At 39.7% G+C, this 22,447-nt stretch overlaps 2 protein-coding genes across 2 annotated transcripts; one reads left to right on the top strand and one right to left on the bottom strand.

Moving 5' to 3' along the window:
- The first annotated feature begins 1,459 nt into the window (after positions 1–1,459).
- LOC113125086 (complement component C7-like) lies at positions 1,460–10,410 on the top strand. Its single transcript, XM_026298368.2, has 18 exons — positions 1,460–1,624; positions 1,899–1,957; positions 2,194–2,269; positions 2,418–2,559; positions 2,769–2,913; positions 3,044–3,182; positions 3,341–3,469; positions 3,649–3,892; positions 4,364–4,477; positions 4,668–4,834; positions 4,952–5,180; positions 6,293–6,464; positions 6,579–6,666; positions 6,769–6,901; positions 7,776–7,967; positions 9,433–9,529; positions 9,645–9,826; positions 9,976–10,410. Exons 1-18 carry the CDS (start codon positions 1,559–1,561, stop codon positions 10,152–10,154), a joined length of 2,553 nt encoding a protein of 850 aa, XP_026154153.1. The 5' UTR covers positions 1,460–1,558; the 3' UTR covers positions 10,155–10,410.
- A 145-nt stretch (positions 10,411–10,555) lies between these two features.
- Positions 10,556–21,465, bottom strand: c6.2 (complement component 6, duplicate 2). The gene is made up of 18 exons (XM_026298367.2): positions 21,122–21,465; positions 20,595–20,770; positions 20,219–20,375; positions 19,939–20,083; positions 19,611–19,752; positions 19,214–19,352; positions 18,700–18,897; positions 18,363–18,606; positions 18,031–18,153; positions 17,430–17,596; positions 17,088–17,313; positions 16,568–16,736; positions 16,217–16,328; positions 14,820–14,952; positions 14,444–14,638; positions 14,194–14,281; positions 13,479–13,723; positions 10,556–11,674 (listed from the first exon to the last, which is right to left on the bottom strand). The coding sequence occupies exons 2-18, from the start codon at positions 20,738–20,740 to the stop codon at positions 11,493–11,495; spliced, it is 2,811 nt and encodes a 936-aa protein (XP_026154152.1). The 5' UTR covers positions 20,741–20,770; positions 21,122–21,465; the 3' UTR covers positions 10,556–11,492.
- Positions 21,466–22,447: the final 982 nt, after the last annotated feature.

Below are 22,447 nucleotides of genomic sequence, written 5' to 3'. Positions count from 1 at the left end.
TGCATTTTGCAATCTCACCACAAGACGCTGCTAAATATTACATTTTACATGTTGTATCTCTAAAGCAGTGGTCCCCAACCCTGGTCCTCGAGGACCCCTGCCCTGCTCGTTTTCCAACTATCCCTGCACTTCCTGCTTCTGAATGGTTGTACACACCTGACCCAGGTAATCAGCTGTGAGTACAGCAGGCATAGCTGGAAAACACGCAGGGTCCTTGGGGACCAGGGTTTGGAACCACTGCTCTAAAACACAAAATATATTGTCTTTCATGTATAGTTCAGGTCTGATATGGCTTTCCTACAGTAAAAATAAACTAAAATAAAATAAAACTTGTCCATCCATAACTGAGCTATTGAAATATTTACTGTATGTGTCAGTGCTAGTATCTACATGTAGTGGAACTGCTACCCCCATGTTTTCCAGCAGCATTTTCCAGCTTCTGGAGTCACATTTCAGTGACTGGTACATGTGCGTTGTACCCACTCACATGTCACCAACAACTTGTTCTTGCCTCACCCCACAGAATATAAGCCCCACCCACACTCCCTCCACACGCTCTGCATAGTGCACACATGCACACACACACATAACACAGGACAAATTGTTGTAGAAATAAGTTGTGAATACAACTCTGACACATTATCATTATTAAATTGATTTGACAAACTTGTTAAATGCTTTCAGTTACATGTCCACCTGTATGAGGACAGTGTAAGTTGGCAGTAACATTGACAAATAAGAACAATGTGGAATAAGATGCCACAAAGAAGAATTGTTGTGTGATGTGCACATATTGTACAATCATCATACATTTACAGTAACATAAAATATGTTATAAGTGCTGGCTTTATTATGTGTCAGTTATATTGTTAATATAGCTAAGGTGAGGGATTATGGTAAAGTATTCTGATTAAAGAAGCAGCAATGAATCTTTAACCACTGCAGGGCATATACATCATCACCATATACAGTTGTTCTGCTTAACATGCTGTTGTAGCAAACATTTAGCTCTAAGTTGGTCTCCTTCCATCCTCCATTATATGTGTACAAATATAAATTATATGTGTCATTATGAACACAAAGCAATCCTTTTAATAAATGCCATATAAGCAAATAAAAATCAAGACATAGATTTATACAGTATGCTTGCTTATTGCAACTGAAAATACAATGTGTTTTTAGACAGCAATAAACTAAATATTACAAACAACATTTTGAACTTTGTTCAAATCAGGCGGACGACCTTATCCAGAATAAACAAATGTGATGCAACTGCTGTCACACTCAATCAAAACTGTTCTGGCAGCTTGGTCTTCATGCGTCCTCTTTTAGTTTTCATCACTCAAAGCAAACAGAATTATCAAGATTTTTACTGGAAATAATGTGTTTTTTTTAAATAAACAAGTAGAAGGAAGCCCAGTTGGGTCTCTGTTTGTGACTCACTGCGTGAACAGTGGCTGTATAAATCTGGTTGTTCATATTTGATGGATAAGAGTTTCTACAGCGAAGGAATTCCTGAACTCTGGGTTTTGTTGAGTAATCTCAGCCTGCTGATTATATGACTCAGTGTTGCAGTGTTGGACCAGGAGAGAAAGCCAAACCTCTGAGGAGAAACATCATGAAGGTATTTTAAACTCCACAACACAACTACTGTGTAACAATTTAATCAAAAAATGGACACTATTGTCTTATCTTCTTGGGGAAACTGGGACCTTTATTCATGGTGAATACTTAATGCAAAGTGATAAGTTTAAAAGCATTTTCTTTTAAGCTATAATGACAATAGTTGAAGCTTTTTTTTAAATTTTAGAACAGGCTATTGTGATATATTTATGATATATGTTTTGTTTATTGTTGTCAACATGATTGAGATTGAGTATATCTGATTTTGTTCACAGTTGAATTGGGCTGCAGCTCTGTCTTCTTTGGTGCTGTCAATCCTTATATCTCCAGTTTGGTAGGTGCACACACATGACTACCCTCATACCCCATTACAGTGCTACAACTTGATGGTGTGGAAAACCTCTCTTCATCGAATGATCCATAACCCTCAGCTATAGGACTAGTGCCATTTAAAAAAAATGTGGTTAGGCTTTTCTTGATTTTTATACTGTAGTTTTAATTACTGTAAACTGTAAGAAGAAATAAGCTACATATGAGTTTCTTCTCTTGACCTGTGTCCATTCTTCTCAGCTCTCAACAGCCTGTAAACTGCAGATGGGGGCCTTATGGAGAGTGGTCTGAGTGTGACGGCTGCAGCAGTAGAAAGGTACCAAATTTTATTTATATAATAGCCCTGTTTGTGGTATATTTTTCATGCCTCAGAATTTTAACTGAGTTGCATAAATTCTTTAAAGAGATTGTGTATTACACTGCGTACTTTAAAGGCCTGGTTACATTGGTTACATTCTTCTCAGGTACGGACTCGACATGTAGAGGTGTATGCCCAGTTTGGAGGTGTGCCATGTGCAGGAGAAGCCATGCAAATGCAGTCATGTGTCCCACAGAAAAGATGTCCCCTGGAAACAGGCTGCGGAAATAGGTTTCGTTGCACATCTGGTATGCTTTGACATATACTGTATTGTAAATGTCTATTTTAATCAACTAACAACAAAAGTACCACTCTATATCTCAGTTATCACCATTATTCAAATATTCAATATTCCATTGATCCAAATAACTATACTGCTTCTGCAGAGGGTTGTCAGGGGCTGGAGCTGATCCTGAAATTATATAATAGATACTATTTAATTTTTACTCACATGCAGGTCAGTGTATCAGCCACTCTCTGGTGTGTAATGGAGACCAAGACTGTGAGGATGGTCTGGATGAGAGAAGCTGTGACCCAGACAGCAGCCACTACTCATGTGACCTTAACCAAACTCCTCCTAACTCTGACTTTACAGGCAGAGGGTGAGTAGTTTACAACTCCAATACCAGGAAACAGTAGTCTTTACCCTAACTAGAATATTTAGACTGATGATAGATATTTTCCTGTTTCAGCTTTTAGATAAGTGATTTTTTTTTGTATCATGTTTTGCAGGTATGATGCGTTAACAGGGAAACTGAAAGCAGGCGTGATCAACACTCTGAGTTTTGGAGGGCAATGCAAGAAGGTGTTCAGTGGTGACCACAAAGTCTATTATAGACTGCCACAGAACATCCTAAGATACAACTTCGAGGTGAGCTGAACAAGAAATCTGTGTTTGGTGGTCATGTTAACAGTCAAAGACTTTTCTGCAACAAATGTTTTAGGAACTTATAGAAACAATTTTAACAGCATGATTCTCACAGCAGCTGATCGAATTAAACCAAATGTTAAACTTTGTCTGTGCTGCAGGTAAAAGTAGACAATGACGAGAGTGATGAATCCTATGAGAGCTCCTGGTCCTATATGCAGCACATCCAGTCCAATGCTTTATTGGGACACGACCGTCGCACCTTCCACAAAGAGCTAACTGACAGTAAGGTAATGATATAATCTGAGCTACATCATTTTATGTTATTATTATACTGAGACCTCTTGAGCACTGGACAATCTTTCAGAATAACTTGCTGTCTTTAGGCTCTTCCAGCAGTTGTTTTAAAGGTTTCTATTCACCAGCTTCTAGCAAATGACATCCCCATCTTTTCATACCCATCACCCAGGCCTACAGAATTCTAATCCTGAAGAATAAAGTGGCACTGGCCCAGTTCCAAAACTCTGCACCCCAGTACCTGACTCTCTCTGAGAGCTTCTGGAGGGCCTTATCCTCTCTGCCAGTCACATACGACTACTCTGCCTACCGCCAGCTCCTGCTGACCTTTGGCACACATTACCTCTCAGAGGGCTCATTTGGGGGCCAATACCAAGCCTTGTTGGAGCTGGACCGTCAGTCACTTGCTTCAACCAGTAAGATTTTTTGATTTTTTTAAATATGGTTGAGATTAAATAAATGAAGTTCCTTAACATCCCCAGTAATCTTGAATCAGCACATAAAAACTGAAGTGGCAATTTTTGAGAATATTATGATTTTTTGATTATTAGCTATATGGACCATTTTTTAATTCGCTTTCTGGTTCATATGCTATGTGAATTAATTAAATTAAGCCAGTTATAGTTGCATTGTAATTATTTTATCCTTATTCATTTTGATTATTTGCCACCCAATTATTCTTATATTATTGTATAATAATAGACATACAACTGAATAAAATACACAAATATTAAACAAGACTTTAATAAAGGATTTAAAATATATAATTGTGTCAGCATGATGGTTATACAATCCTGAAATACAGTATCTGAGTGTAGCAAAATGTGGTGCCTGTCATCTGATAATTGTGGTATTTTGAACTGTGAATATGTCTTGCTTGTGTAAAGGTACAACAGATATAGAGTACCAGAGGTGCTGGAAAAAGGTGAAACGTCGCTGGTTCAGGAAGAAAGTTACAGTCACCTGTGAAAAAGTAATGAAATCTTTATCGTCCAGCTATGGTGAGTGAAATGCTACATGGTTTGACATTCAAACCACACAGTGCACCCTGGAGGCCCAATAAAATGTATTATACTCAGTACGATTTGTCAAGCTTGGTTTTGGTTTTGAACTTAAATCAACAAAATTAAACCTGGCAGTTGCCCAGTGTAGCCTGAGCATAAAACTGTCTTTGTTGCCATTTGTCTGCAGGTCACAATGTAAATAAGATGCCCATTAAGGTCAACATTTATGGGGGAGATCCAGCCTTCATTGGTGCTCTGTCTGTCCTGGATCTGGAAAACCCAGAAGCTAATGGAGAGATCTATGATAATTGGGCCTCATCTGTCAAAGACTTCCCTGAAGTCATAGACCAGAAGGTATGACATTCAGCACGGCTGGTTGAATCTAACTGATTGATCCAAAAGTTATACCTATAATTTAATGTTATTCAATTGACAGTTTAAGTCATTAATAAACTGAAATCTGTTTTCCAGCTGCGTCCTCTGTATGAGCTGGTGAAGGAGGTGCAGTGCGCTGGTTTGAAGAAGCTCCACCTAAAAAGAGCCATAGAGGAGTACATGGCGGAGGAGCATCCTTGCCACTGCCGACCCTGCCAGAAAAATGGCCAGCCGCTGCTTACGGGCTCTGAGTGTCACTGCGTCTGCCGGCCGGGAACCTCAGGACCAGCCTGTGAGAATGGAGCTGTGATTGGAGAGCAACCAGGTACACAATCAAAAAGCTGAGAGGAGATCTTGGATTAATCCTGGTTTAGTTAAATTGGAGTTAAAATGACAAAACTAAATTACCGTATTTTCTGGACTATAAGTCACACAGTTTTTTAGTTCTCTGGCTTGTCATGTAACCTGTATAGCAAAGGTACTGAATGGTACTGAAAGGTTCTGACTAGAACAGTATATGTTACTTTGCAGTCATTTTGTCGAGGCACAACTGAATATAAATACCGCCAAAAAAAAAAAAAAGTTCAGGCTAAACTCTAACTCCTAATGAAAATACAGCCCAAAAGAAAGAGCTATACTGCAGACTTCAGAGTGCAGGTAATAAAGTCTACAGCTGAAACTAAGTTTGGAGTGAGTGTCGGCTTTCAGACAACCAGAGAGAGGAGGAGGACACACCGCTTCACCTCCCTGCTGTTTAACGTTACTCCACACAGATTTTATAATTTTATAATGCACTGCTGCTTGTTGTTATGCCTGGACTATGTTCTTCACAGGCTAATTTATACTATAATTAATATAATTAGAAATGTGACTTATGAACCGAAGCAACTATATGTTTTTTCTGTTCAAAAAGGCAGTGTTTGCTCAAAGCAATTAATATTCCTGTGCGATTTATAGTCCAGAAGATTAATTCAAAATTAGCTGCTTCATCATTTAAACGTTATTACTGCGAGTGCCTAATCCCATCTGATCTGGGAAAATAAGCAGGATAGTGCCTGGTCACTATGTGGATGGGAGACCACTTTGGAAGGCCAGCGGTTTGCGTCAGGAAGTGCATCTGACATAAAACATGTACCAAATTAATCATGCGGATGAGTTGATCTGCTGTTGAGGACCTGCAATGGGAGAAAGAAAAGCAACAACATCAATTAAACATTTAAGGAAAGACTTGAAAATAATCCCATAGAGTTAATAGCATATCAGAAGGTGAACTGACATTTAATCCAAGTTTATAGTTAATTCTTCCCACCTATAGTTGTAAAAAAGGTTTAAAGGGGCCAAAATTAGAAGTTAATCTAGCACCTATAGTAGTCAGCATGACAAAATCCTGCACAAACAGGACAGAACAAAAGACAGAACTTTTGGTTTGTCTCTCAGGCATGATCCATGGCAGCTGGAGCTGCTGGTCTGCCTGGCAATCCTGCTCCGGAGGTCAAAGATTAAGGACTCGCAGTTGCAATAACCCTGCCCCCAGCAGAGGTGGCCACTACTGTACTGGACCACAGGTGGAGCAGAAGTCTTGTGAGGAACCAGACATCCAGCACTTACAGTAAGGACACACAAGCAGACAGGAAAACGTGGTTGTTAGAAGGTAGAAGGATAAAGAATAACAACATATTGAGACAGTGTTTTAGTTTTCTTACTGTAAAACTTTTGTGTGCAGGACAATGGAGCCACAGTGCTTCAGCCTTTCTGTGACTCCACCAAAGATGTGTGGCCCACCTCCAACACTCAGAAATGGATTTATTCAGGTAAGTCAAAGTAGCTGTTATTTTCATTACCACTGCTGCTGTATGACACTGTAGGTTACATGACTAAGCGCATGTTTTTGAGCAGCTGTATATTTCCCTCAGAATCCCAGAGATTTTTACCTGGTTGGAAACAGAGTGGAGTACTCCTGCATAGACGGGCATTACCTCACTGGAAGTACTGTGGCTGAGTGCACAGAAAACCAGGAGTGGACAAAAGGAGTAAGGGTTTGTAAAAGTATGTTCTCACTTTATTAACACAAAGTTCTTCTGTCTGATAGTTGGTTTATGAGCAGAACATCTCAAAACGTATTATAACAGAAATCAGTAAATTAAATTGAATCAAAAATGCATAACAGTACAGTGGCTTAGTGGTTAGCATTGTTACTTCACAGCAAGAATGTTCCTGGTTTGAAACCGAGCAGGGGCCTTTCTGTGTGGAGTTTGCATGTTCTCCCTGTGCTTGTGTGGGTTTTCTCCAGGTACTCTGGTTTCCTCCCACAGTCCAAAAACATGTATGTCAGGTTGACTAGTGACTCTAAATTGTCCATAGCAGTGAGTGTGAGTGTGAGTGTGTGTGTGGTTGTTTGTCTTTGTATGGCTCTGTGATGGACTGGTGACCGGGTTTAGCCTTGGCTTTTGCCCGAATTGAGCTGAGATAAGCTCTAGCACATCCCTATGACCGTAAATAGCAATAAACAGGTATACCTGGATGGATGGATCGCAAATCAAATGGTATTCAGTCCAATAGCACCACCATGTGGCCATTCTAAAGCACTTATTATTTTGACAAAAATTCTGATCTTTTGGTTCAAGATGAATTAACAACCCTTTAACAAGTTTTATTACAAACATTATAAGTTGTACACAACTTACAGAACAGCATGTGTATGTATCAGCACCAATCAGTCATGTGCCATACAACAGCACCAGACAAAATAAAGCTGCTCACATGTTGAACCAGTCATTACAACTGTCACTGTTTTTTTGAACATTTATGACAATGTGGATTCAGTTACAGTTTAAGTGCATATATAAAATTTCTTCCATTCACTTTTACAGTCAAAGTTAGGAATGTGTAAAACCTACTACTAAACCTCTTTCTGTCCCAGGCTCCACATGTGGGATTCCTCCACTCAGCAGTGACGTTATTGCTGCGCCCAATACAGCAGCCTATCAGATTGGGGACAGAGTGTCCCTGTCCTGTCCTGCAGGGTCCGCACTGGAGGGTGAGGTGTCAGAGATTATATGCACTCCCAGTTTGCAATGGTCTCCTTCTCCTGCAGCTGCTCATTGTAAAGCAGGTACTTTTGTTTTGCTGAAAAATAAATGCTGTTAAAGGCCCACTGTGTAACAAATGTGCTTGCGGAACATCGTTAACTAGGTGGTAGCATCTCAACACGCATTTACAATACCACCCCTCCCCACACCATTCCTCCATCAACAGCAGCACAATGGCTTCGTCCATTGTTTCAACACCCACTGAACTAGTAGACTACTTCAAATGTTTGCCATTAGCTTTTATCCTAAATAGTTTGCTACGGACACATTATTAACAGTTAAGCCTGATACATAATTCACGTGAATCTGTTCGTTTTCTCAGGACATTTCATACTCCACGAAAAACTCAACTCCCGAAGTCCTGCGAGGTTCCGCCCAATGCACCTACGTCACGCGCGCTAAGCATTGTGGGAATCTGACAGAAACTATAATACAGCGGATAAGATATCGGATATCGCCATGTTTTACTACAGACGCGCTCCTCCGTACACAACGTATCCTCTATCCACAAATTATTTGTCAGTTGTGTGTCTTCATATGCCTTACAAGATGTGTTATAAAGATTTTCATACTTCCTCACCGCCCCTGACAGCTGTTCCTCAAAACTTTTCATTGCTATGGCAACGGCCAGCAGAAAAAGCGAGAAGACATTTCCGCTTTCCGCATTAACCACGTCCACTTTAAAATTCTGACCAATCACACAATAGTTGTCGGACACCACCTGAGAAAAAAGTTCTGCCCAGACGATGTGTCGAGAACAAGCTGCGAGACCTCCCAAACCCCAACACTGGGAGAGAGAACAAATTTCTCGCTTCTTGTGGAGTTTGTATCAGGCTGAACTCACCAGTCTAGCTGAAAGTAGCGACATCTAAATCTTATTTTTATCAGCCAGGAGTTTTTCAACAATGATACTAGCAGGGAGCCAGAGGTTACTTCGGTTTGTCAGGCTGGGGACACGCGGGGTGGGAGTGGAGGCCTGCGAGCTGTTCTTCTGTGGGACCAAGCGGGCAGGCCAGACACTACAATTAGTCAATGTAGCATCTAATGTCATAACATGAGAATTCAACAGGGATGGGACACAGGACATTTTTAAAATTCTATTACACAGTGCGCCTTTAATGTCTCATATCTTTAAAAGGGCAGGCACTTCACCACTGAAGAAGGTGGATAATAGAGGAACAGGTAGCTACAAAATGTTCCACAGTGTTAAACAGCTATTTGCTAACTTTATCTGTATACCCTTTGGTCCTGGGCAGGTAGTGTCCTGTCAGCTTTTAGAATTTCACCATTAGAAAACAACTGTGAGAGTAGTGAGAATAAAGTGAAGTTGCAATAAAGGTTTGTGGATGTCACCAACACTGACCCCTTTCACTTACATGTAGTCTTGTGATGGATTGTTGTAATAGAAATTTTGATTAGAACAACTTTAAAGTTGTTCTTCTGTGGAGAATAAACACACTAGTCTCACTTTCTATACTTTCTTTTCAGCGCCCACAGTTCACGCTCCTACATCTAGCCTGAAGTGTAAGCCATGGGAGAACGCAGGGAAAACTGAGTGTGTGTGTAAAATGCCATTTCAGTGCCCGTAAGTATGATTTTGGGGAATTATTCCTGCTGCTTACCCAAAATGAATCTGCAGACTAAGGTGGAAAAATGCAAATGTAATTTAAATACTTAATTTTCCTATTTCCTGTGTGTAGGACTTCTCTGCAGTTGTGTGCCAGACTCAGCACAAGCCAAACCCGTTTACTTGGTGTTTGTCAACTTGGGGCACTACAGTGTGTAGGACGGACCTTCACGCTGGTCAGTGACAGCGACTGTACCTGGCCGGAGGAGACATTCACATCTTGTGAGGGATGCAAACCAGGAACAGTCTGCCAGGGTGGGTCTGCTGGATTTAAAACTCAGTAGTTTGGGTTCATTACAGCTTGTTTTCATTTTTATAGTTCTAACCATCATTCCTCAGTTCTTCAATGTGTGTTTGTGTCTGCATCAGTAAAACCCATATAACATTTTTGTTTTCACTTCTAGAATCAGCAAGAAAGTGTGTTTGCGAGAAAGCATCAGCATGCCCTGAAGACTCGGCCCCGCTGTGCGTTAACACTGGTCCAGGCAACATTGCCATGACGATGACTGAATGTGAGGTGGGGGCCAGAAGGTGCGCTGGCGAGCAGGTCAATGTGATCAGTATTGAGGCTTGTCCACAATAAAGATGGCTGCTGTGTTGCGCTTTTCTCAGTGCCAATAGAAACAAATAGTAAATAGATCTTACTGTAAATAGAAACAAACATTTGAATGTTATAAATAAGTTTTTCTGCCATCCAGTTTTTTTAATAGTTGTCATGGAGGACTGATGATCAAAGACTTTTGCATGTAAAGTAAACATTAAGTTCTGTCTGTCAAATCTTCTAAACCTGAATGTTATGGATGTTTCATTACAGAAATTTACTAAAACACTTTTTATAATACGTTTTTACGCTCTGGTCTTTGTTACAATTTTATATTTTATATTCATATTCATTCATATTTTATATTTTAAGGAGTTATTTTTCTGCTTGGTCTCACATCAGATTTTGGAACCTGACAATTTCATAAATCAACACATCCACTCTGCAGAATTTCAGTTCATTTTAGTATTTTAGTAAGCTCTATGTAATTGACAAACATGTTGAACTGAGCTGCATTTACCAAACTATGTTTTATCTCATATCTAGTGTTTATTTGAGTGATTGTAAATAACATTTTTCTTTGGTATATCACTCTTTGCCTTCAGTTTAGTTTGCGTTATTTGTATCACTTGTTCACAATATAATTTCACAATGTAAAGAATAATCTGTGTGGTCAACAAAGTAAATGAAAAAAGATCCTTACAGAGTGAGTAATATCTGCAGTAATTATCTCTATATGTAATAAAATGTTACAACGTTATATTTTTAGTATTTGAAGCACATCTAGTGAGTGTAAATATTCTACTCTGTGCTGCTGCTTAGAGTTAACAAATTACTGTTGCCTACAAACTAGGGTCAGATTAGATCCATCCATCCATTCTCCATAATGCTGAGTCTAATTCAGGGCCATGGTGGGCTGGAGCCAATCTGAGCTGACACAGAGTTAAAAGTTCAGATTTTATTACCAGGCAAATTAGGTAAAGTTCACCAGCTACAAAATTCTGGAAATCCAACACACTTGGCACTGTGACTTCTTTCATCTTATCTTAGCGTTGTTTTATGTCAAACAGTTGCTTAAATGGTAAGATCTGGTACATCTATCCAGTGTCCTAGCATTGTGATAGACTGGTGATCTGTCTAGGGTGTACCCCACCTGTCACTCAATGTCAGGTGGGATCAGTTCAAAACCCCCAAACCCTGCGCATCACTCCCAAAATTTATAGTTCTAGCTCTTAGTGGAGCAGAAACCATGTTGTATAGTTGATAAGTAATGTCAATTATATGTTTTAACTATTTATTTTCAGTTTTTCCAGCAGTGGTATAACATTACTTTAAATGCACCACTGCTCGATGCAATGGCTTAGAGAAGACTTAGCTGGATCATTTTGACTCACAGGCAGCTTCACTGAGAATCTCAAACTCATAGTGAGCACATTTGAGGGCGGCCATAGAACACAGGTCCATACTGCGAGACCTCTGAGTTCTGGTCAGCTTCAAACAGAACGTGTGCTTGTCCGCTCTGGCGCAGTCTCGAGCAGCTCTGCACTCACACTTCTTAAATGCTGAGGAGAGATAAGACTTAACATTAGGAGAGTCATTTGAAATAAATTCTAATATGAAGTTGCACCACTTTTTTTAGATTGAATCAAGTAATCACCCATGATGCATTGTTTTATATAATCCTCCGCTAGAGTGACCAATGAGTAAAATACAATTACTTTTTTCTGAACTATAAGTCACACTTTTTTTTTTATAACTTTAACTTTATCGTCCACATAAGTGGAAATTTGTCTTTGGTTCACCATCACATACATCATCACAATATTCAGGGATTAAAACAAATTATGTACATGAGTAAAAATCAGTTAAATACATATCAAAATATGTAGATTTTTACATCTTCTTATTAAATAAACTCACTGCATTTGGTACAAATGATCCTTTATAAACTTTCCTCATTGCTAGAAGCATTCTAAAATGTCGACCTGAGGGCCTCAAATTAAATTCTGGAAACAAAGGATATTCACTGTCACCTGCACATAGTAGTATGATAAAGTAAGTCCATTTGCTTTTGGTCTCGACAAGTAATCTTCCCAGCTGTTTCAATATTTCTGTTCAGTTTTTTCTTGTTTACCACAGTCAAAAACCCAAACCAGATAGTGGTATTAATAACCAGAACACTTTCAATCAAACTGACATAGACTCTCTCCAATATTTGTGGACTGATTCTGAAGCCTCTAAGTTTCCTTATAGCTCTGGCTTGACCTGCAACTTATATGTGTTAATTTACTGTAGTAGTAGTAGTTACTATTGTTCAAATACACTCTTGCCACTCTTGACTCAACTGAAGATAATACTGTACCACAAAAAAGTAAAAATGCTCATGTTCATGCTAAACTACAACTCCTAGTGTAACACAAGTGAAAATGCCGCCCAAAAAAAAAGGATTCCAAATCCTAGTGATGGCTAGAGAACTGGACTCTCTGAAACTGACTGAAATTTGTGAATATTTCGTCACAAACTATGTAAACTATTTTGTTGCTAACTGTGGCTTAATGTGGCCTGATTTGGGAGTGGTCTTCTTATCTATTACAAAATATAGAAAGCATGGTTAAGATCTATTTTAAATGTGTGTAGTCTGAGCACATCTCTTTTGAACTGACCCATCTGTCAAGTACCTTAGTTTCAAGTACCTGAATCAAAATGTGTCACTGAAATAAGGAGAGATGTTTAAAATTATGCTTCATGTAATATTACAGCCACAAAATCATGCTGTCCTATATTTAAATATGTAATATATATTCATATGTACAGTACTGTGCAGAAGTTTTGGCCAATTTAGATGGCTTAGATTCTTATCACACAACACCATTAGGTGTTTGACTGATCCCAGGTTCATTGTACAGGACAACAAGATCATAAAGAACCGACTAGAGTTCATGAAGAACCATTTTCAGAGGCAAGAAGAACCAAGAAAAGAAGAACTGCTGCTGGTTTAAGGGCAAAGGGGAGAGCTACAAATACTGATTAGATTTAGGTTTGGTTCCCTTTACTGCACTTTGTATGAAGTAAATTAATACTATTTATGAAATTTACATTGAAAGCATGCCCTGTGTATTTTTAGTACCTAAAACTTTCGCACAGTACTGTATATAAGTTACAAAAATGTGGAAAATTCTGTTATAGACAGTTAAAATGTACAGTACAATGTTACCATAACCCAGAATGAAACAACTGCAAAAATAACTAAATAAATAAACTCTAGATTTTAAAATCAATAAATACATTTTATACTTTGCAGCAAATTGTAAAACATGTCACACAGCAAACTGAATGGAAAAATGGTTTCCTGTCAGACAAACTTACCACTGCAGGTCTCCCATTCATAACAGGTGTCAAGATCACAGCGCTCCTGAACAGAGCTCTTAGCAGACATCTTGGCCCTGAATTTGGCCCACTCCAGTTTAGACAAATCTATGGCGTCACAGGTACCGTCGCTGACAAAGAAGAGTGGATCACCATGGCAACGACCAGCATGGAAGGAGCAAAGTGACATTGATACAGTGGCGCCGATGTCTACGTTCAGGACACAGAGGTTTGCTGGCTGTGAGCTGCACACACAGACATACACAGGTCAAGCAGAGGCAGCAGCAGAAAATTCTCAGCGGGATGGCCAGTGATTTTTACAGACTGTCACAAGGTAAAATAACAAGCCAGAAATAATAATGTAATTAAAAAGTGTAAATATATCACTTAAGGATATAATCCTTATTAAATGCACTTGAAAATAACATAAACAATACATTTACTACAACAATGAAAATGACATTAACAGCACATATTTTATATTGAAAGTATTATGTAAAAACAAAATCTAAAGCTGTCAAGGAAAAATTCTGTGCATACCAGTCATTGTGATTTACCTGCTGGCTGCAGGTAAGAAAGCAATGTTTTTTTTTTGTTTGTTTGTTTTTAATAAAAGCTCATTTAAGTGGAATTTCACACAAGAAAATATTTTCAAAATTGCATGACCATAACAATTTAAAACAATAAAAACAACACATTTTTTAAAATAACTTACAGACAGCTCTCTCGTTGGATACAGACACACTGAGCACCCTGTAGTTTCTCTCCTGGACCACAACGACTATCTGGAACAAATGGTTCCTCTATTGGGAAATCGAAAAACAAATATGAAATGAGAAAAACCTTGATGCATAATATTTTTCATACAAAAATATTTTTCATACAAAAAAAATGTGATTTACAATGTGCATGTTTTCGTTAATTTTCTGTCGCTGGGAGAGCTTTAAAATAGTACTCCACTGTACCGTTGGCACAGCGTAGGTCAGCAGGTAATGGAGGCTCCCAGGTGAGTCTGCTGCTGCATTTAAAGATGCTGTTGGGCAACGGCAACAATCCCATCTCATTACAGTTCAAACCCACTGATTCCCCCACTCGGTAGCTGTTTTTGTTGGGAAATAGTGTCATCCCATCAGGGATCTCAGGAGCTATGCACAGCTTCCCTAAAAGCAGAGAATGGCAGAATCATTGATGAGATCAGGGGTAGGAACACTCACTAATGTTTATGATAAATGTAGTAATGCAACATTGCAAGAACAGGGTTGAAAAATTACCAGTAGACACTGGCACTTCCCTTATACCTTCCCTTATCCACTTTCCTTATCCCTTCAGTGACAAACTTACTGATACATTTTCCTTTCGGTTGACTCCAAGTCCCATCAGGAAGACAGTTGATGTACTGAAAACCTTCCAGGTCAAATCCAGTGAAGCACACAAACTCCTCATCCTCACCAAAGTTATAATACTGCTTTGCTTTCTGTAGGAAATGAATAAAAAACAATTGTAACTTCTACCTTCCATCTGTCTTTCCCTTCTGCACATCCCTTCCTCTGAGATGTCACATGACAGTGGTTTCATACTGCCCTAATTACATAACCCAGACATTATGGGGAACAATTCATTATTGAAAGTCCTGAACTTGGTAATAATTTTGAGATATAAAATCATTATTTGCTATTCATGAAGCCCTAATCAAGAGATACTAAATCTTTATTTATTTACTTAATTTTATTTCAGTATGTCATGACATATAAAGTCTGAAGTGTGTCACCATGAACAGGAGTCTGATCAGAGCTGCTGCTCTGTGGGTTGGGCTCTATAGGTATCACACTGCTCAGACTTGTTAAAATCAAAGATAGTAGTGTTTACTTTAAATGACAGTCCAGCTATTAGTATTGTACATGTAGTCATTTGAAGAATTTTCCAAAGAGACATTTTTAAAAAGTGGTCAAAGTTGAAGCAGCAGGGTCCATAAATGCTGACTTTTTCTATATTACTGGTCGTGCTCCAAAATATTTCCCACAATGCAACTCAATAGCAAACCTGTCTGTTTTTCCATCCATCCATTATGTTTCTATTTAGTGTCACAGGGATCTGCTGGAGCCTATCCCAGCTCTCTTTGGGTGAAAGGCAGGGGTCCACCCTGGACAGGTCACCAGTCCATCTCAGGGCCACATAGAGACAAACAACCTCACACACTCACACTCACTCCTATGGGCAATTTAGAGTCACCAATCAACCTGACATACATGTTTTTGGACTGTGGGAGGAAACCAGAGTACCTGGAGAAAACCCACACAAGCACAGGGGGAACATGCAAACTCCACACAGAAAGGTAATTGCCAGACTTTAAACTTTACTGTGAGGCAACAGTGCTAACCCCGAAGCCACTGTGCTGCCTGAAGTTTTACACCCTAAAATAAACCAGAGAACATCATTTCACAAATACACAGTGAACTGGAACAAAAAGCACTATATAAGTTACACAAATAGAAACTAAAGCTATTTGAAAACTAAAAAGGAAAATTAGTTATGGTTTGGCAAATGTTTTTATTTGATGGTTAATCTAAATAATTACATACTGAAAAGGTAGTTTTAAAAAGTACTTTAACCTCTTAGCTCATTTCACAACCATAAGCTGCATCTTTGCTTTTTATTTTTATTTTTCTAGCACTTTCCATACACAAAGAGAGTCTCTTCTGAGCTATGAATAATGAACTACTGTAGAGTTTTAATTTTACCCTGAGGAAGCTGTTGGCAGGCCTCTGTGGCCTCAGACAGCCTTGCACACCTGGAGGCAGCTCCTCCCTCCAGCCCACAGTGAAGTCATCATCATTGTCACAGGTCTCCTGTCTGGACAAAACATCAACCCGAACATACAGTAAATTCATATTTAGTCAGACAAATTTAAACCTACACAAAAAAGATAAAGATAAAACCTGTCAATGTTTCGCCGAGGAAAAACAACATTTTAATGTGAGCATCGTGCAGTGGGATGTTTAACTGTTTCTAACAGTTTCTGTTAGAATAACTGTCTAAAATGTGACTTTGCATGACTGTATCAAGCTGTTTAAACAAACAGATCATCCTACTTTTCAAAGATGGATATGTGACATGGCTCCTCCTGTCTATCAGGACCACTGCAGGGTTGGCCTCCTCTCAGAGGGGCAGGATTATCGCACCGTCTCGTCCGATGTCTTTTCATGGAGGGTCCACAGCTACTCCATGGCCCCCAGCAGCTCCAGTAACCATCCACCTCCTCTGAGGAAATTACACAGCAAACCACATGATTAGAACTAGCATGTACTGGATTGTACTGTATTGTGGAATCCCTGCAAGCAGCTCTTACAAGCTATGGTGTTTTTCATGTCCCACAGTATGAAAGGGGCATCCTATCTTACTCTATCCTAGAGTACTGCTAAATTATCCAGGAGATTTCTGTCTTTCTTTAGTGAGGAGCATTGAAGATATCTTTAAAAATGAGATGGGAATTGAGAATCAGAAAAAGGTAATCAGGACCACTTCTTGCTGTTTTGTTCATCATACAGCAACAATGTTCTTTTGACTTAAACACCACAGAACATGTTCTGCAGCTGTCCCTGTGTACAGTACCTGAAGTGTAGTCGGGTGCCCGTCTTTCACAGTTGGTGCCAAAAGTGCCGGTCTGGCAAACACATTTGCACTCTGTGCCAGAGAGAACTGGCCTGGCATTGTTGGGACAGGGAGCACATTTGCAGGGATCAAACTCATACAGGTACTGCAGCAGAGCCTTCCTCAAGTGCCTCCTCTTTGTGACAGCACAGGGGATCCCCCGGACCAGGTCTATGATGGGCAGCAACTGGGTAAACACACATACATGAACACAACATCAGAGTTTTGTGGACATTTGGTGGCTGTTGTTGTTTGGTTTGAAGATATTTCTGTGACTTTTGAATGAGGAGCTTTAAATGCAACCTTATAGTCCACCACAGCAGGGTTGTCAAGAACAGACTTGGCCCAGTTCTTATAGGATGTTCGGTCCGGAGAGGGGCCCTGCCTCTCCCAGGCCAGAGCTGCTGCCTCTCTGGTTCGACCTCCTTTCACCATGGAGAAAGACTTCTCTGATGCATTAATGTATGAGCCTGAACCAAAGCCATGTTGTGGAACATATGAAGAAAAGAAATGATAATAATATCAGTGTATTTTTCTAATTCAGTAAACTGAGAATACAGCAGGCAGATTTTTTTAAGTAGGCTCATTTGGTTCAGTTTATTTGTATAGCGCCAAATGAGGGATTTATTGGGTTTCTGTTTTGTTTTTTTGTAAAGGGCCTTGATATGTTTGCATTTTGATTTGGTGCTACACAAATAAATTTAAATTAAATTGAAATTGAAATCACAATACAAATACCTCATGGCACTTTACATAGAAACCCAGCCAATCCCTTATAAACAAGCGCTTGGTGACAGTGGAGAGGAAAAACTCCCTATAGGAAGAAACCTCCAGCACAACTGGGCTCAGTTCAGACGATCATCTGCCTCGACCAGTTGGGGTGAGGAGAGAGAAAAGAACTAACCTTGATATTTCTGAGTCATCCTGTTGTCTGAGCATCGGGTTACTGACTTATGTTCAGTGTAGAGGATGATGGTCCAGGTGGTCTCTCGGCCCAGACAGCTTTGGACGTGCTCTTCTGTTACACCTGTTGGAGATGAACAGTGCAGAAAGCAATATAGTGCTGAAACAGAGATGTTTGAAACAGTTTATCATCCGAATATATGACCAATAAGCTTAATTCATATAAGCATAACTTAACAAACCGATTCAAGCATGCTAAATGCTTTCTAAGTTCAGACTTCTGAGTTACGAAAGCAGCCCTGAATTTCTGTCCACCTGGCTGTGCTGTTGTACCTGAAGTGGTGAGCTCCTCTCGGCTGTACTGGTACAGCAGGTCGTAGTGGCCTCCCAGTGCCCCTGAGCTATAGTAGTGTGTGCCAAAGCGCTGGAAGATGTCTCTGTAGAGGGCATAGTTGTACTCAAGAGGAAGTGCATGGAGGAACTGGAGGAAAGGCTGCGACAGGACAAGGTCCTGCGGTTCTTTCACCTTGAATGTAGATACGGGCAGAACCTGGTGCACCCGAAAAAACTTGGAGTCCTATGGAGGGAAAGATGTGTAGTTGTAGCTGTAACCAGCAGTGTGTGTGTGTGTGAGTGTGTGCGTGTGATTACTATTGTTTGAGTCACTCACCTTTTTCTTTGAAGCTTCAAAAGCATCACTTTTAGAGCTGGACTGGGATCTAAAGTTACTGCTGAAGTAAAAGATGGGAAACCAAAATCTATCACTTTGTTGGCTGCTTGACGAACTGGGCGAACTGGATGTCTTCACATTGATGGACTCTGTGTGCAGTGGATGGGGCTCGGTGCTGAAGTCCTCTAACTCTCCAACCTTCAGAACCACAACCACATCCACATCTGAAAACCATGGTCCATAATAGCAAGAACTGTAACGGCACAAAGAAAACTCTACTTTTCTGGTAATGTTTCTGTGGTGGTGAAGAAGAAGCTGAGAAGAGACCTTTGCAAACCTATCTTCTTCTTTTCTTCTGTTTTGATCTAATTATTCTATGCCATTTAAACTTTTTGTACTGCTGTCAGCTGTCAGCATTTATGCATAGCAAATTTGGCTATTGTCACATCCCAGAGGATTTAGAAGATATCATATGTTCCTGCTTTACAGTCCAGTGTTAAACTATTAATACTACCTTAATGTCAAAGGTTTCAAAGTTGTGAGGAACTCGATGGTAGAGCAGCGTGCTCAAAGGCCTCCTGATGATGCAGCTTCCTCCCATAAACATGTTGTCTAGCACTTCTCCTCTTGGCTCCTCTGCTAGTGCATCAAAGCTTCACACACAAATCGAGGAAAAGTTTATCGTATTTACAGTCTTATGTTTCTAGTTACGGTGATGTTTGAAAACAGTTTATTGTGCAGTTGTAATATCTTAACTTATACATATACATTTCATAATTACCTGGGGTTTTAAGAAGAGAAACTTGATAAAAAGGAATGTAATTTATGACCACAGCAGAGAGGAATGTGAGCCAACTAACATTAAAAGTGAAGCTGTAACCTAAACAGTGACCTTTTGACCTTTGGCTCACCCATTTCCCACCAGGTCAGCCCCAGGGGCCACTCTCTTCTCTGCTGGGCACACAACTTTGGGGTTGACACAATCTCTCTCGTCAGAGTTATCTCCACAGTCGTTTTGTCTGTTGCATGTCAGGGTTGAGTTGATGCAGCGCCCTGAAGCAAAAAGAAGCTTTTTAGACCTTGTGTGTCTGTATCTGAAGGCGTGTGTGTATCTGTGATTTGTCACAGCGATTAGAATTTAAAGGGCTCTGATTCACTCAATCATCTGGAGAAAAAAGTAAGGTTAAAAACAACATTACACCACATTTATATGATGGCATGTGTATCTTCTATGATTACCATTATCACACTTGAAGTCGCCTCTGCAGTCGATGGGTGCTAACTTGCACTCAGTGGAGGGGTAACAGGGTCTTTCTTCTGTTAGTTCCACACTGCAGTCAGATCCACCAAACTGGGACGGCCTCAGGACAGACCGGGTCCGGAACTATGACAGCGACATAAGAGGAATATCTGATCTGATCCTCAATCTGAATACAGTAGATCAAAACCTGCTAATAATTCTTCTGTAGTGTGGAATACAGACATAGATATTGGAGGAAACGTGTGTGAGTATGCTTACCTGTTTCTTGGCACAGGGTGAGCAGTCAGACCAGGGCCCAAACTCTGTCAGCAGGCAGTTGATTGGACAGGCCTGCTCATTACAGGCTCTGTTATCATATCTTTCACACAGCTGGTGGCAGCTACTCTTCCAGTAATAGTCATCATATTGAAAATTCCTGCCAAAACCACATAAAAACTGCTTTTACAAAAGCAGCTGCTGGCCTCATCTGCATTTGACACAACAATAACTGAAAGCAAATATAACTGTTCTTGATTACAGTATTTCGCAACTGCTTTAAAATCTCAGTTTCAGTTTGTCAAAATGTAATATTGCTACGTCAGTTTTGAAACAAACAACCTGCCTGTGCATCTGTGTTAAATAAGTACTGTCTCACCTGGTCCTATGCTGTGTGCCATGGTTGCAGGTACTGGAGCAGACGGACCAGGAGCTCCAGGAGTACCGGTCACAGAAACAGGCCAGACCAGTTGAAATGCAGCTGAGGAGCTGTAGCAATAGGGTCAAGCGACTGGAAGGCGTCATCAGTGCAGCTTTCAGTATTTGCTGTGCTCCCTTTGAAACATTTACTTACATGTTTTTTCAGGCAATTCACTAAATCTCTTTTTTGATGCACATAAATTACATTTTAGGTTTAGCACATTCTATAAACAGGGTTAATTCAAATTTAAATGCTTTCCCATTAGATGCAAAAAGGCATTCAACAATAAAAAGAACAAAATAAAGAACTAAAATAAGAGCTAAACTAGCACAGCAGCTGTTGGGGATTATGGTGCAGCATAATTTAGGAGGATTAAGCTCTGATTTAATGTAGTTTTTATTTTTGCACAATTGAACTTTTGCCCTTTTTCTCCAGATGGTCTCACTTCACACAAAATTCTGCCAAAACTAAAATATGAGCCTTACCCCTTATATGACGACCTCCTTGACAGATATTACAGCATTCAATTCAGTATCTCCTGTGAATGACCATATATTTGTCCAAATGAGAGTCTTCAGAGCAAGTCGGCTGTGCGCTGCAGGCAGAGCTGAATCCAACTGTGGGATTTGTGTTGGAGCTGGTAGTAGAAATACAGAACCTGCTCACTGATTTCCCAGAGGGATCAAGTCAGTTTAGGGGTTATATTGCTCAATCCGTGTCTAAAAAAACATAACAAAAAAACAACCCTCTCCCACCCTAATAACGGTAATAATCAGTTCTTACATAACTTTGTTGTCCACTATTGTTATGGGAAGCAAAGAGCTCTGGAGTTTCCCAACTGCAGCTGCAGAGACATAAACCAGATGTTTTGTGTTTGAGACTTGACAGTTGAAAGAGATACTGAGGGGGGCGGGCAGGCGGACCTCTTTTCTCTCCACACTTTCTTTAGTTGTTCAAGTATTTGCACAATATACTATGGAACACAACCAACGCATTGTTCCACGTTTTGCTCCATGTTGTAAAAAGAAGATAAATTCATTTTCAACATTGCAACACAAAATGTAATAACAATTTTATATTGTAGGCTGCTGTCGGTATGATGGTAGCAATCTGATGTAATTTGATACATAAATATGATGTGCTTACTGAACCACAGAGTTGTGCAGTATTTCTGTAGCTTAAAGGATGGCATGGGGAAATATGGGTTAGCTGGTTAAAATATTAACAGCAAAATATATGAAGGTCTAGGCTAGGTCTGGAACAATGACGCATGTATAAACACCAAAACCTGCATATAAAACTTTATTCACATTAGAAAATGTCCTAAGCTGTACACAGGCTCAGCTGTGGATTCTCTACATTGCAGGACACACTAATTACACATGGGCTACTAACATACACATGCTAAAACAAAGAATTCAGCAGTTTAGACATCACTACATTAAGAAAACCTTCACAAACACACATTTACAACTTACATTGCATTTACATTCAATGGGAAAATGGTTCTGTCAAACTGCATCAAGATTGGTTTGGAATTATTTTTTGTGGTTGGCTTTTTAGTTTTTCTGTTTCTGCATGTGGAACATCTACAAAGCCCTTGTGATGGGAAAACTGAAGCTGGATGTTGAAAATATTCATTTGCTGGGAAGACTGCGAATGACAGGTGGCACATATGAGACAAGACCAAAAGCCTTGTTAATGTCCCCAAAATATTAAAATGCTCGACACAATCAACAACATACTGATGATATAGATATATTTTTTATAGAATATAAGGATGAATATTAGAATATAAACTCACATTAATA

Source organism: Mastacembelus armatus, chromosome 12 (assembly GCF_900324485.2).
Source record: "Mastacembelus armatus chromosome 12, fMasArm1.2, whole genome shotgun sequence".
In the NCBI taxonomy this organism is placed as follows: Eukaryota; Metazoa; Chordata; class Actinopteri; order Synbranchiformes; family Mastacembelidae; genus Mastacembelus; species Mastacembelus armatus.
The sequence above is the reverse complement of the archived record's forward strand: the minus strand, read 5'-3'. Positions and strand labels throughout refer to the sequence as shown.

Excerpts from the sequence above, each read along its gene's own strand:
- LOC113125086 (XM_026298368.2), top strand. The coding sequence starts at position 1,559 with ATGACTCAGTGTTGCAGTGTTGGACCAGGAGAGAAAGCCAAACCTCTG. Across the intron at positions 2,560-2,768 it reads TAGGTTTCGTTGCACATCTG|GTCAGTGTATCAGCCACTCT; the intron begins GTATGCTTTGAC and ends ACTCACATGCAG. Across the intron at positions 4,835-4,951 it reads CTGAAGTCATAGACCAGAAG|CTGCGTCCTCTGTATGAGCT; the intron begins GTATGACATTCA and ends TCTGTTTTCCAG.
- c6.2 (XM_026298367.2), bottom strand. The coding sequence starts at position 20,740 with ATGACGCCTTCCAGTCGCTTGACCCTATTGCTACAGCTCCTCAGCTGC. Across the intron at positions 20,084-20,218 it reads CACCCTGTGCCAAGAAACAG|TTCCGGACCCGGTCTGTCCT; the intron begins GTAAGCATACTC and ends TCGCTGTCATAG. Across the intron at positions 17,597-18,030 it reads GATGACTCAGAAATATCAAG|GCTCATACATTAATGCATCA; the intron begins GTTAGTTCTTTT and ends GCTTTGGTTCAG.